Here is a 13,969-nt window from a genome sequence, read left to right as displayed (position 1 = left end):
CGATGAAATAATTCCTCAGCGAGTTGAAGAAACTATTTAAGATTCTCCAGAATATATTTATCAAATTGACGCAGTGTTTTCTGCATTTCCTCGTAGTCAGCGAGTTTACATGCCTCGTCAAGGGGAAGCCATTCAAAGGCTTGGTGCTCATCTGATAAGCAAACGTCGCGGTCCTCTTTAATGAGCTCAGCTAACCAATAAATAACATCTTTTGGTTTTCCTTTAACATTGTATTGTAAATTTGCTTGAGCCTTTTCGAAGATCCTTAAATCTTCTTTCTTGAAGCCGGCTTCTTCCTCAGTTTCTCGTACAGCAGTGTCCATGTCACTCTCATGCGGATCAACATGTCCTACAAAATTTTTAAACGATACTTGAGGTAGAAGCGTGATAATTATAGTGAGATTATTGTTTTAACCTTTTGGGGGAGTCCAGTGATGTTTCCCATACGATGTTTGCAGTAATAAATACTCAATTGGTCCTTTAAAGCGTCGAAATATCACAAAACCACATGCTCGTGAGCCCATGTTGACAGTCAAGTTTGGATTTGGATTTTCAAGGAGCTGAAATTATGGCTGTCATGGCACTAGTAGCGACGTAGGACTTAGATTTTTCACTGAATCAAGGCGGTAAGATTTAAACGTTTTGAGATATTATAATTTTATTCGTTAGCAGCGATGCGTTTGGGCAATTATTAATTGAAAAATTGAACCGTTCTCTTTGACAAAAAATGATGAAATGATTTTAAATATTGGAATATCTTTCCGACCAGCTGCAAATATCTTTCTAAAGTAATCTGTATGAAATTTCCAGTCTTACCTGTATTTATCACATAATTACAAAAGTTTCTCTTTGACACAATAAATGGTAGGAATATTCACCGGTTTAATATCGAAAATTCACTGTCGTTATTTTCGAATCGGAGTCACTTCCTACAAACGCAAAATGGTTTTCCGAAAATATCAGCACATCTTGTTCATCTTTTTTGTATCTATTGCTGACTTTTTTGCAACAATACACTCCAACAATCAGAATACAAAAAAATTATATACTCACCGTTGAGAGGCTCTTGTAACATCACTTTTGAGAAATATGTCATGAGGATGTAAAAAGCAATACTCATAATATTTTATTATAAATGTTTTTTTTCTTGTTTTTTTCTCTTTCTTACTACATTGTTGGCTATATACCGATCACCAGTAAACACTTAGCAAAGCTTGTATGTACCTATCTACAGACTGGAGTGCGTGTGTATGTAGTGTGTATTTGGCTGAGTGTAAAATTTGTTGTCCCATGAAATTTTGTAATGTAATGTCAAAAAAGAAAATAAATCTGATCTTCCCTGTTGAAAAGGATCCTAATACCTAATTAAAAATCATGAGATAAATTCAACTGAGATGCAGATAGAACTCCACTATTTCCAGTAATTGATTTACAAATCAACTCCTGCAATCGTGCCCATTCGGCCAATGGGGTTTAGGTAAATTCCGCGGTATGGTCACACATTGAACTTCGACTTTTTCATCTCATTAGTAGTGAGAAAATTCCGATAATGAGGGATTTATAAAAAGTGTTGCAAATAGCTTTGTTGGAAATTTTCTCAAATGAAAAACTGGTCTTTGATATTTGTTTTTACAGTCAGTGTTGGAATAACTTGACGTGAAAAACGTCAGTTCGAATTATGACGTTTTACCAGTCAAAATAAATTAATAGATAAATTAGTTTATCCCATTTCCCTCGTAAATGAATTTGCCTATACATGTCCTTAAACGTTAAACGCATTCAAGTATTAATTTATCGAATTTACATAAATTTGTTTCACTCTAATTTTTTCATTTACCTCAGTTATATCAAGCAAGCGGGAGCCGTGTGATTTTCATGTAATAATTTTTTTTTCATGTATGTATAGAATTACAGAATACAATTACTTAGCGTGTTAAAGGGGATTTCACCATTAATCACTAAGAGGGATGTTTCTTATCAATTAAATTGTCTAACAGTAATAATTACTATAATTAGATATATATTCATATTTATATATTTATATGCATATGGATTCACTTATTTGCCGCCCTCTGATCGTCAATCAATTTTGACTTATTCATTCCGACTGCATGTTTTGTTTCATATTTTGTTTTGTTTTTATGTAATATTACAATAGTTATTTAGTTATTTACGCTTCAATATTGTACTTAACATAATGTCAATAGCATTAGCAAAAGGAAATTCAATGAAATCATTATTTTTCGTCGTTTACGTATCATTTGCGACATTTGAATCTATAATAAAACAATGATATTATGGACAATGATTAATTTATTAATGATGAGTAAAATTATGGTATTTGTTTTTATTGAAGACGAATTAATTTTTTACTATGAACTGATGAATTGATTTCATGAAACCATGGATTTCGTTTATATTACATGGGCCTTCGGATGTGTGGTCTTGATGCTTTTCGTTTATAATTAATTGTTAATTAAAATAATTGAGTGTTTGATGAAAAACTGTACATATTTGTTTGTTACATATTTAAGGAAACAATAAGTCTCTTTTGCCAATATTTTCAATAATTTTTTCATGTTTCTCCAAATAGTTTTCTGGATTTCTCAATTCGTCTGTCAATGTCTGAACAGTTGCATTCATTCGCATCGCGTAGTGGTTAAATTATGTTAATTTGTGATTTTTCATTTCAATTTATGAATTAAAAAATGAGGCTGCTACCGTCGATACTTAGTTCCTATCAGTCGTTTAACAAGTTGCAGCATTTTTGTGTACCACTTTTGGAGGTCAATGAAAAAATGTATACAGTTTAGATTTTTAATGGTTTTTCATAGTTCAATTGATTTTTGTATCTTTGATGATCTTTCAAAAATAATTGCTTGGGCATTGATCGTAGCAAGATATTTAGTTACAATGAGGAGTGGATTTAATGACTACAAGTATATAAATGAGTAGAAAAGTGGCCAAATAAGATGACATCACATAATGCGGACCATTTTTGACAATTTCGTCGGATAAAAGGGATGTGAGATAAATCATCACGAGAGCATTTTTTAAAATGAATCTTATCAACGGGAAAAAGTTTTCTGGTTATTTATCTCCAAACTCATTTCCTTCCGAGACATTTTGCAAAATGATCTATTTAATATGTTGACTCATCTATTGTGTTTCACCACATTGCTACAGAAATGATTGATACGGCCTGATTCTTTAAAATTGATGGTAATTGTATATTTCAATACTTAGGCAGATAGAAAAACCTCACCAATGATGGATTTAATTTCATTTACCCTTTTTGCGGTACGTATTATCAATGATTACATTTTCTAACCGAAAGAAAAATCGACATGAGGCTTATTCCATTTATAATTTAGTACCTTTATATTATATACAACTATAGATCTTTGGCAAGCCCCAGAAAGTATACAAACACACGTAACTTTGCCTTTATTTAATTTTTATAAAAAAAATATATGTTTGTCGAACCGCAAAAAGCACCTGATAAAAACTGATATTTGTGGGTTATTGTACGCAAACATCATTGAAAGGAATAGGTTTCGAGGAAAACATCGACAGTTCTTTGGATATTTCATTCTAAACTACTAATTCCAGAGAGCCAATTAGAAAGTATTAAATTAGCAAATATATTGATCAATGAGAAATATCCAGATGCTAATTTCTTGATTGCGTTTCAATAAACAAATTCAATATTTATTAATTGGAGTGAATAAATCTATTTTTCCCTCCCACAAAGAACAAAAATATGGACTTATCAATGATAGTATTCACATTTTGGACGAAAGACAGAAATTGTACGATCGAATACCATCATAATACATTCAATTTATTGATCCTCGTACTATTCACGAGTGATCAAAATATATCAATAACAAATAATAATTACTTGACGATAATACAATTCTTTAACTACTGAAAAAATAAATCAAAATAAATTTATTACATGATCAGGAATTTGTGTTGTTCCATACCGCACCAGCTTGCAGCGATCCAAGTATTTTAATGTTCTACTTATTAATTAATTTTCTTCCATTCATTTATAATCAACTGACAGATGATGTAGGCAATTACTTATTGACAGATTGATTGACCGGCATGAGAGACTGATAAAACTTTCACTTCTCTAAAAAAATAAACAAGTAACTAATAATATTTGTGCCACAGGTTTTGAAGAAAAAAAACCATTATCCTTCACTTCCCTGGCCTTATTCTGATTGTTCATTGTTTTTGTCAATTATTTATGCGTATTTAATGTACGTGTCTGCAACAGGTACAAGAAAATTTTTCTGTTCTGTTCTCATCTCTTCTCCTCACTGCTTCCCTATTTATTACAAATGTTCTTAATTCGCACATTTTCATTGAATCCTGATGGAACTACAGAAAATAAAATTGACTACTGAATTCACCCAGGGAGAAATTTTGTATTTTTATTTACTCTAGTAATCGTAATCGTAGAATTCCTACAATGGATATCATTCGAAGAAATTGATGCTGAACTCTTGATTATGTATGAGTTAATTTTCATTCTGATTCTCCAGAATCCCCCGAATATCTTCTTCTCAATTTCATCACTGAACGTGGCCCAAGTTTTTTTTGGCACATGAAGGAGGTGAAGAAGTAATTAAAAATTAAGACAAATGATAGAGAGAAAGTTATTGAAGGGATTGGAATCATGGGAGTCTTTTCGATCACAGGATGACCCATCTTTCCCTCAATTATCTCGTTCATTCATCTTGCTATCCCGGTGATTGTAAAAATTGTCAACATCTTCGAATTCCAATGAAGACTACACGATTAATAAGAAGATACTTCATAGATTTCTCCATTAATTTCTCGATTGGGATAATCAGAAAATTTTCATTATGATTGAGGAATTAATTTCAAACGAATACTTCACGTGTCTCCTCTGAATCACTGTCTGAATCCCAATCAAAAAATGAGGATGTATCAACGTAATAATCAGCCACATTGTGACCGCAATCACGTCTGGGTTATGGATTAACATGAGTGGCGAGTCCACCAGCAGCCGGCAGTCACAGTTTGAGCTCATTGGCAATTTTACTTGCAATATTCTTGAATCCTATTGATGTACCAAGTATACGTTTGAATCTAACGCCATTCAACGATAAACGGGGCAGCTTACAGACTTCAATTTCCCACTGTACTTGACTGTCTGTGGCTGCATCACCGTGTGCACATAACAGAAGAAAACGCTCGCGCTGCTCGTACTGGCATTTATTAGCATCCAGCACCTGCGTAAAAACAATTAATTCGGCTTTTTTAAACTTGAGTGAATTTTCAACTCGTCTGTTGTGGCAATGCCGTTGATATTTTGTTGTTTGGGGAGGAAGAAGGGGGGAAAGTGCTCGGGTTGGTGAAACAAGATGAAACACGTTGGTTCTGCGTAAAGGAATAAAGCAAAATAACATTGCAAAAAATCGATGCAATTACTAATAGAGTTATTCAGAGGTATCCCCAAGTCTGGGGAGAGTCAAAGAGTAATTAGCCTGAGAAACCTTTTCAGAGGCAATTTAGGATCTCTTTAAAAGATCTCCCTCATGTACTCTGTGCTATCTGAAGGTTCATCTCACAACAAAATTGAGCCATTTCGTTTCATCATCACCGTAGGACACTTTTTTCATTAGTTGGATTGGTTTTTTTGCTGGAAATATTTCTTAATTTACCTTACGTATTTCGGACATAATTTCATTCGGATCTCGACTACTCGTTGTCCTCATGCTCCATGTGAAACGCAAGCTACGCGGCTTGACTTGCTCGTCATTAGTGGTTGCACCACTGCAACAAAAATATATCTTAAGTCTGCACTTTTTACTGTTTCTAAGTTATCTTAATACCTAAGAGGAAGTGGTAATGAGAGTTTTGTTTCCTTTTGATTATTTTCACATCTATTGATTTATCCGTGTTTGTTCCTAAGTGTAAGTGTCACTAGCTTGTCCTAGAGTTTTCTCTCTTAATTGCATTTATTTCATGAATTTTCTGTTGAAAGTTTTGCTAGTTTGTCGAAAGGGTGGAGAATAAATGATAAATCGAAAGGTTTTATAAACATTCCTTTACAGAGATCTGTGAAATGAGTGGATTTGAAGGAAGAAACCACGAGTCTATTCACGTCCGTGACACTGTCAGCAGAGAAAATGCTTTATTTGGATGATGCTTGCAAGCAACGACATTTAAAAATTACTTTTCCATCGAGGTTTCTAATACACTGCCAAGCAACAAAATTATTGTGTTGTCTTATGTGTCATTCTATCCAAATAAACATGTAACCGAGCATTAACTGGACTAACGCACATGTCTAACATGCAATTAGTTATCTCACAAAGCTAAATGGACTACTCATTCCTCAAGTAACAATTCCAATTAGATAATTCATCCGCTGCCTAATTGTTTTCTATGCTACTTAATTCGGTTAAGTATCGCGGCAGTGCATGCGTCAGTAACAGAACAAGGAAAGGAGTTTGAAAAAATGAAACAAGTAATTGAATTAGTAAAAAAAAAAATGAAACACAGCTAACAATCCAAACTAGTCGAGACAATGAATTCAATCGAGTTGAAAAACGTCGAAATCAGTAGAGAAGTGAGCAAATTTTTGTTATGACAATAAGTATTACTAAGTTGACATTTATTTTAAAAAATATCTCCCGACTTTCCTCGGCAAGTTGAGTTATTTCTGTAATATGGACAAAATCATTGCCACTTCACTACACAAATAGTCATGCACAAATAAACATGATTGAATGAAATGAAAAGGTATGCAACGTACCTCACTACTGGGTGCTTGGGGGGTACGGATGGGTCCATGGGGCTGAAATAACAAAACAAACGCAATTGCTAATGGACACTAAAAAAAATTGAATAGAAATGTTTTTGTTTTCCCTATTTTGTTTTCATCTACTTTCGTACGACCATCACCAGTGTGTTGCCATTAGCGAATCAAATGTGAAATGTCTCACAATGACAAATTTATCAAAGACAATGCTATTTACCCAATCACCATCTCTTCGTCATCTTCACAAAGTTAGCAATGACACCAACTGGCAGGTGCTCGTAAATAAATAAATTATCCCAATCGAGCATTCACCGAAAATTGTAACAAAGAAACATAACACGTCATTACATTGATTCCAATTGCGAAGGAACACGATGAACCAATCCACGTATTTGCCAAAAAAAAATTATGCATATATAAAAATTAACAGAGTGATTACATGCATGCATTGTGAAAATACATGGTTGCATTGTATTAATTATGAAACAACATATGTGTTTATCCTTCTTCGATAAAGGTTTTGTAAGAAATAAATTGATACAACATTTACAAGACATTTTTTAAAATATTTATTAATATGAAATTATTACTATTATTGCTTCTTAAAATTATTAAATAATAAATTCTATCCTGCAATTTATTCCTTTTTTTTTCATTCTCTTCACTTTTAGCTGTTCCATTTACTGTTCTCCACGTAATGGTTACCTAATATCAATAATTGATTTCGTCGTTGACAAAAAAAAATAATTTCAATTTTCTTTATACAAATACAAATCATCTGAAATAAGTTTAACTGAATGATAAATTGTTAATGACTTTCAAGAAAATAATGACAATAATATCTAATTAATTACTTATAAACTCGTAGATAGTGGGGTGAAATGGGCCACATGGTTTGGAGCGCAGTAAACGGTACAAATACAGGCATAATAAAGTTCATATTTATATATCATTAATATAAATGTTTGCTATTAATTACTTATATAATATATGTAGTGTTCTAAATCATTAATTAATATCTCTCGCTCTCGCTTTCATCAAATGTTACTTTATGTTCGTATCACTGCGACACACCGACTTACCAGTTGACCACGGGTAATTTTTTTTTTTTGTAATTTTTTCTTTCACTCATTTTCTTTTTCTCAGTGCAAGAATATTACTTGTCACTTACTCAACTTGATTATCTCTCTCAATACTTCATCGCTTTACAATTTTCTACAGTCATTCATGCAATATATTTTTTCCATAGTAAAACGATTACCGGATCTTTCTTTATGCATGCTAATGGACAACATTGAATAGAAGAAAAAAAATCACAAGAAAAAAATACAAAAAATTATTTTTAAAAAATGTTACTGATAGCGTGGCTCTTAATCCAAAAGTGTTGATGCTATGCAAAGTCATGTTCTTTATTCGAAGCCACTCACCAAAATTACATTCAACTATTGATAATAATAGTGAATTATATTTTGTGATTGTGATCATATTTTGGTATTCACGATAATAAATTGAATGGTACGAAATAAATTGAAAGAAAATATGACTTCGCAGTCAGGTGTTACAGTATTATTATTTTTTTTAAATGTATCAACAATAAAGCATTTTAACGGGGCTCTTTTTATGAAGAACAATGATAATCATGTATCACTTATTATTTGCATTGCGTTGAATCATACACAGAGCAGCAACAATGATTGGATAAAAAGAAAGCCACGATTCTACGCGCAATTAAGCTGAATTTTTATTTCCCATCTACTAATTCATTCTTGCTTTGTCATTTTTACTCGACTAATTGTCAGGAATTTTTTTTCAGGACGTTGTCAGTGAATTCAGATGCCCAATTACGACTGAATGAAGTAAAAGTTGAATATCGCTGTATTTTTTTTCCAATCTAATAATTCTTGTGGACAAAAAAAAGTCCATGCCGATTCGTAATTTTGTACAATTTTGATTACTTTATAAAAGCTAATACATCCCGAATATATTTTATGAATATTTGATTCTTGAAAGACAAAATTGTTGGAAAGTTTGATGAACAGTCTGTTTAATTATCAATAATACCAATTCATTCATGTTCATTTGATAAATTTACGAGTAGAATAAAATAGAATGTTCGGCGATTGAATTTTTTTATAGGACCTTAACTATTTTTTTATTACCTTTCCATTACCCCTAAAAATGCATTCTGTAGTCATTGTACATAATGAAATAAAAATCAAAAGTGATTAATGATACGACAGAAAGAGAAATAATAACGGAGCTAAATTCGATTGAAGCAAAAAGGGAAAAGAAGAATACTAATTGAACATTATAATCGGGTTTCACGCAGAGAATATTGAGATCACAGTCAAACCTAATGAGAATGCAAAGAAATAAAAAAAAACAGCCTGAACTTCGTAATATTTTGAATTGATTTTTTTTCCTTAACCCAACAACTGAATTTCGAGTTTTCTCTGAAGAATCAAAGACGGTTTATTTTTCTGCTAATAATACTTAATAACTCTTTTTAAAAACTCAATTTTAAAATCGTTTGAGGAATTGTCAATTGAGTATTTGATTCTTTGATTCAATATAAATTAATCACCGATTGATGCCGATCATTGGCCAATTTATTCCATTACTTTTTTTTTTCCTTTTCATTTTATATATAATACATAACAATTACCCCCACGTGAGTTAATGCGTTCCCCTATCTCATTAAATTCTAATTGAAATTTTCTAATTTTTCTTTTCTTTCTTTCCATTTTGTGTCATTTGTGAAAAAATAATTATACACTTCTATTCGTACTTGATCATTTATTAACTATATTTTTCCTTCTTTTCCTTCTTATTGTGAATTTCCGTTCAATTATTTGTTTCGCTTTTTGGCAATTGTAATTGCCGATGCGTGAGATACCCCAGGCTTGATACAACTCGCAAACTCGTTTCACCGTGAAGAAAACATGGCGAACTCATCGTCCACCTTTTCACTTAGAAAACCTGTTGATGCACGGGACGATTATAATGACATACCGATAACATTATTCTTTTTAAATATATTTAAAAGGATAAATTTCAAGATTTATTAACTTTCAATTATTTTTTCATCTCATTTCAAAGAGCCGAAGGGTTTTTGAAATAATTGAAACCTATACGAAGGCGAAGTTGTCTAAAATTTCTTTGAAAGTAATAATCACTACTGCCAAGCTAATTGAGGATTAGCTACTTGAATTAGAAGTCCGGAGTGTTAAAGATATTTTTTTTTGTCATAAAAAAATAATATTTATACTTTATATTTGTCTTCAATTGTTTGAATGTGTGACTTTGAGGTGTGAAAAGTGGTATTGGGAAAGGCACGAATTGTATTTGTTCACTGTGCAATTTCTAAAATACGTAAGGCGAACCTCCTCTCGTATGTATCTTTATAGGACACATAATGCGACGATGGAAGACATTTAAGAATTTATATCATCCTTATTATGTAAATATATCCGGGGCGAGGTGATTAATAACAGTAGGTGAGTTCAAAAAATTTCACATATCATGAATCAATTTGCCAATTTGTTGAAACTGGTACCATGAACAGCTCCATTACTGAACAATGTTCACTGTCATTGAATATGACATTATTAGAGGAATACAAAGTAAATTCTCTTGATTATTTCACCGTTCAATAATCGTGTTCGTATATAATCACGCGATCAAATATCTTTCCTATTTATCAATATATTTGATAAGGAAAAAAATTCGGTTCAGGCGTCCGGAATCTAGGGATTTCAGGCGCATTCAACTATTTCCTGTCTTAATCATTGATGTGTAATTGTGACTTCGCGAATTTAATTAAAACATCCTTAGAAATACGGAAGTATTTTATATCCTGCCACAAACTTAAAATTCCGTTTAATCGTCCAGTAGTTGGTCTGTTCGGCCTAGGATTACCGAAAAATGTCAAGAGATCTATGCTGAAGATTTCTTGACAATTTCCACTATACTCCTGGTTTTCACCAATCACATTGACAAATTATGTCCATCGCCAATTTTGAACTCATCGAGTGTCTTCTACAACTTCACTCCTGACATACAGTATGTAATGTTACATACCCATCTGAATATACAACTTCGATTCATTAATTTGATTAATGTACAAGTAATCTTAAAAAACACTAGATAATGGAAAATGTATCTATGCCATAATCAGTGCACCACAGAATAACGCATCCAAATGTACACATAACTACATTTCATTTTTTTGCATTTTCTCCCTCAATCACTCTCTTCCCCTCACCCCTCCCCCTTTTCGCTCTCTCTCTCTCTTACCATTCACGCACATACACACAGGCATACACACACACACACTTTCTCTCTTTCTCTCCTATGCAGACAGGCATTTCAATGCATCACATTCTTCATTGAGCCTCGACTCGTTATCATTCTTGTAGCGATTCAACAATGGAAATTTTCAAAAGAAAAATCATTTTTTTTTTCATATCAAGTCACGTATTTTTAGTTGCCTCAGGTCATTGAACAGCAACGCGTCATTGGTTGGTTGATTAATGAGGGAAACTCGCGTCATATTTGGCCATCATTGGACACATTGAGAGACAGGAGCCGTATTTCTACTTGGTTCAAGTCCTGCAGCAACAGAATTTACACCGAAATCAGTATTTGTCAAATATTTTCAATTATTTTTTTAAAATGATAAACAAAAAGGTTTATTATTATTTTTCATTTAATGATGCATCAATGGTTATGTGATATTTTGAACTTCCCTCGCCACTTTAAATTCACCCAACTGTATCTGTACCATTAACAATGATGAGTACAGTGACCATATCATGAAAGTTCAATAACTCGATGGAATACATTGTGAAATAAATAAATATAATTGGCTTGCCAATTAATAGCGTTATTCTGTGGTCGTCACATTGTCATCATACATTTTCCATCGTCTCATTCGAAATTCAAAATACCGTTGGTTATTTTAAAACGACATTGCCCACACCATATAGTTTTATTTCATAATTTATCGTATCATTTTTTTTTCATAGAAAATAAATGCGATAGCTCTAGGGGAATAGAGAGAGGAGCATATAAATAGAAAAAGTCAAATTTATACTGGTAAATTTGATAAAATGCCTCGCTACATTATTCAAAATGATGAATAAAAAAATTTTAATGCAGAAACACTAGGGATGCACAATGAATATGCGAGGTCGCCTGGTAACAATTGATTAGAAAAATGCTGCAATTTTTTTATGAAAAATTTGACGTATTTTTCTTTCTTTCGTATCGATGCTTTTATTTATCGTAAAATCCTTCATTCATTAAACGACCAGTCGCTGAGTCCCAATTTTTAATGAGTACATCCTACATCGTGATTTCGTGAACCGTTATGAACATCAAATGCTAATGAAAGACCTATGGGGCATTCGTAGTACAACTTCCAAATAAATTCTGTAGTGAAGTGGTAAAATTAGAGAGACCATGAATTTTTAAACACGTTCTTTGTAAATATCTCTAGAGCTGGTGAGTTTAAAAAGAATGTAGAGAAGGTTCTGTGTTGCGCAAGAGAATTACCAACGGAACAGGTTTCTCCTAATTTTCCCGGGAAAATTCTAACTGCAGATAATTATCCAGGAAAAAATCGAGGACAATAAAAAGAAAAAAAAATTGATGCATTAGTCCATTTCTCATTCATACGGCCATAGTTGCAAAATAATCTGCAAATTCATACTCTTAAATTTCACTACAGAATCAATATGATAAATAATTTCATGGAATTCAGGTGTGGTTTAATACATCAAAATACTTTACTTCTTTTCATTGGTAAAATTGATTACCAATCATAATGGGATTAAATTTGCGTAAATATATTATCCGCAAGATTTTTATTCACTTCAGAGAACAGTCCCACGAAAGGATGACATGGCCCTTTTTAATTGAAACTATTTCGCGGAACCTGAAAAATAATATTTACGTGTCCCCATGAAAAACATATCATCCTCTCCCACGTCTTTGTCGTCCTTCCCTTCAGTCGAAAGCCAATCTTAGACGTCGGGCCCAGTAATCTATCTTTCAAAGCTCGAGCATGAAATGTACTATTCCAACATTTGGATATTGGAGCTTGACATTATCAATAAACGAGCCGCCCTTTTAAGCAGTTGAAATAAAGTGTAACTGTGACATGGAACTTCTGATAAAGCAAATGTTAATGTAATATTGGTCCCATTATGACTGAATTATTTCGCTGATAACAACAAAAAAAAATGGTCAGAATTTTGAAGCCATAAAACCACACGTGAACTCTGTAAAATTTTTCCTAAATAGGAAATAATAATACGCTTTCAAGCAGGCTCTTGAGGGAACTTACAATGAGGGATTACACTTAGACGTGCGCGTATGTTTTTCGTAATTGTATAAATAAAAAAATAGAATGTTTAAATAATGAGGAATAGACTTAAGCTACATTGATGTATAAATACTAGCTTTCACTGATAATGGTCGCTGCTGAACTCATCGATTGAGAATAAAACCGGACAAAAAAAAAAAACAATTTAATCACTTAAAATGTGTCTGTCCATTTTTTAATTCATTAATCATTAATGCATCTTTATCCATTTGAGGACATGAAAAGTTACCAATACATAGTCATTGTGCATCCTTGAAAAAATAAGATAAACAAGGAACAACAAATGTGCATGCAATAACAACGAAAAGATACAATAATTCTTCTGAATCGTTCGACATGAGTGACAGTAGTTATTAATTACTGCGTAGCATATGAGGGGATAAAACAAAGATGATTTGTGAAATTGATGATTTGTTAGTTCACACTTCAGTAAATGATAAAATGTAAATAAAAATCTCTCATATTATTGAGTCTAAAAATATCTCAATAATGAGGGATTCGGATCGAAATTCAAAGATGAATCTCTCACCATTTTCTCCTGAAATGGCTCATTTCCAGGATAATGACCTTAAATATAGTTAATAAAACGCTATATTCAACATCATTTAGTTCGTTAATTATTCAATTATCTCGATAATGACTGAAATAAAGGGTAAATGTCAGGGAACTCCTCCACATGATGTAGTCAGCTACAGTGGAAGTCTTCCCATCTTCCGATGAATCCTTCATCGTCGAAATAATCACGTCATTAACGAAGATACAACATATTTCTGATT

At 32.4% G+C, this 13,969-nt stretch overlaps 1 protein-coding gene across 30 annotated transcripts in view; it reads right to left on the bottom strand.

Annotated features, from left to right (window-relative positions):
* Positions 1–1,124: 1,124 nt before the first annotated feature.
* LOC135172551 (serine/threonine-protein kinase MARK2-like) overlaps positions 1,125–13,969 on the bottom strand; it is a 52,286-nt gene continuing 39,441 nt past the window's right edge. For 21 of the 30 annotated variants that reach the window (XM_064138669.1, XM_064138642.1, XM_064138641.1 and 18 more), the window contains 3 exons: positions 6,800–6,841; positions 5,703–5,814; positions 1,125–5,270 (listed from right to left, as the gene is read on the bottom strand). In XM_064138669.1, coding sequence (XP_063994739.1) covers positions 5,052–5,270; positions 5,703–5,814; positions 6,800–6,841 — 373 coding nt within the window. In that variant the 3' untranslated portion in view covers positions 1,125–5,051. Of the gene's footprint in view, positions 5,294–5,702; positions 5,815–6,799; positions 6,842–7,350; positions 11,417–13,969 lie in introns of those variants that run through there. The other 9 variants (XM_064138651.1, XM_064138652.1, XM_064138671.1 and 6 more) reach the window with 4 other exon arrangements.

Source organism: Diachasmimorpha longicaudata, chromosome 2 (genome assembly GCF_034640455.1).
Source record: "Diachasmimorpha longicaudata isolate KC_UGA_2023 chromosome 2, iyDiaLong2, whole genome shotgun sequence".
NCBI classification, from domain to species: domain Eukaryota; kingdom Metazoa; phylum Arthropoda; class Insecta; order Hymenoptera; family Braconidae; genus Diachasmimorpha; species Diachasmimorpha longicaudata.
Note: the sequence above shows the minus strand (reverse complement) of the source record. Positions and strands in the feature narration are given on the sequence as shown.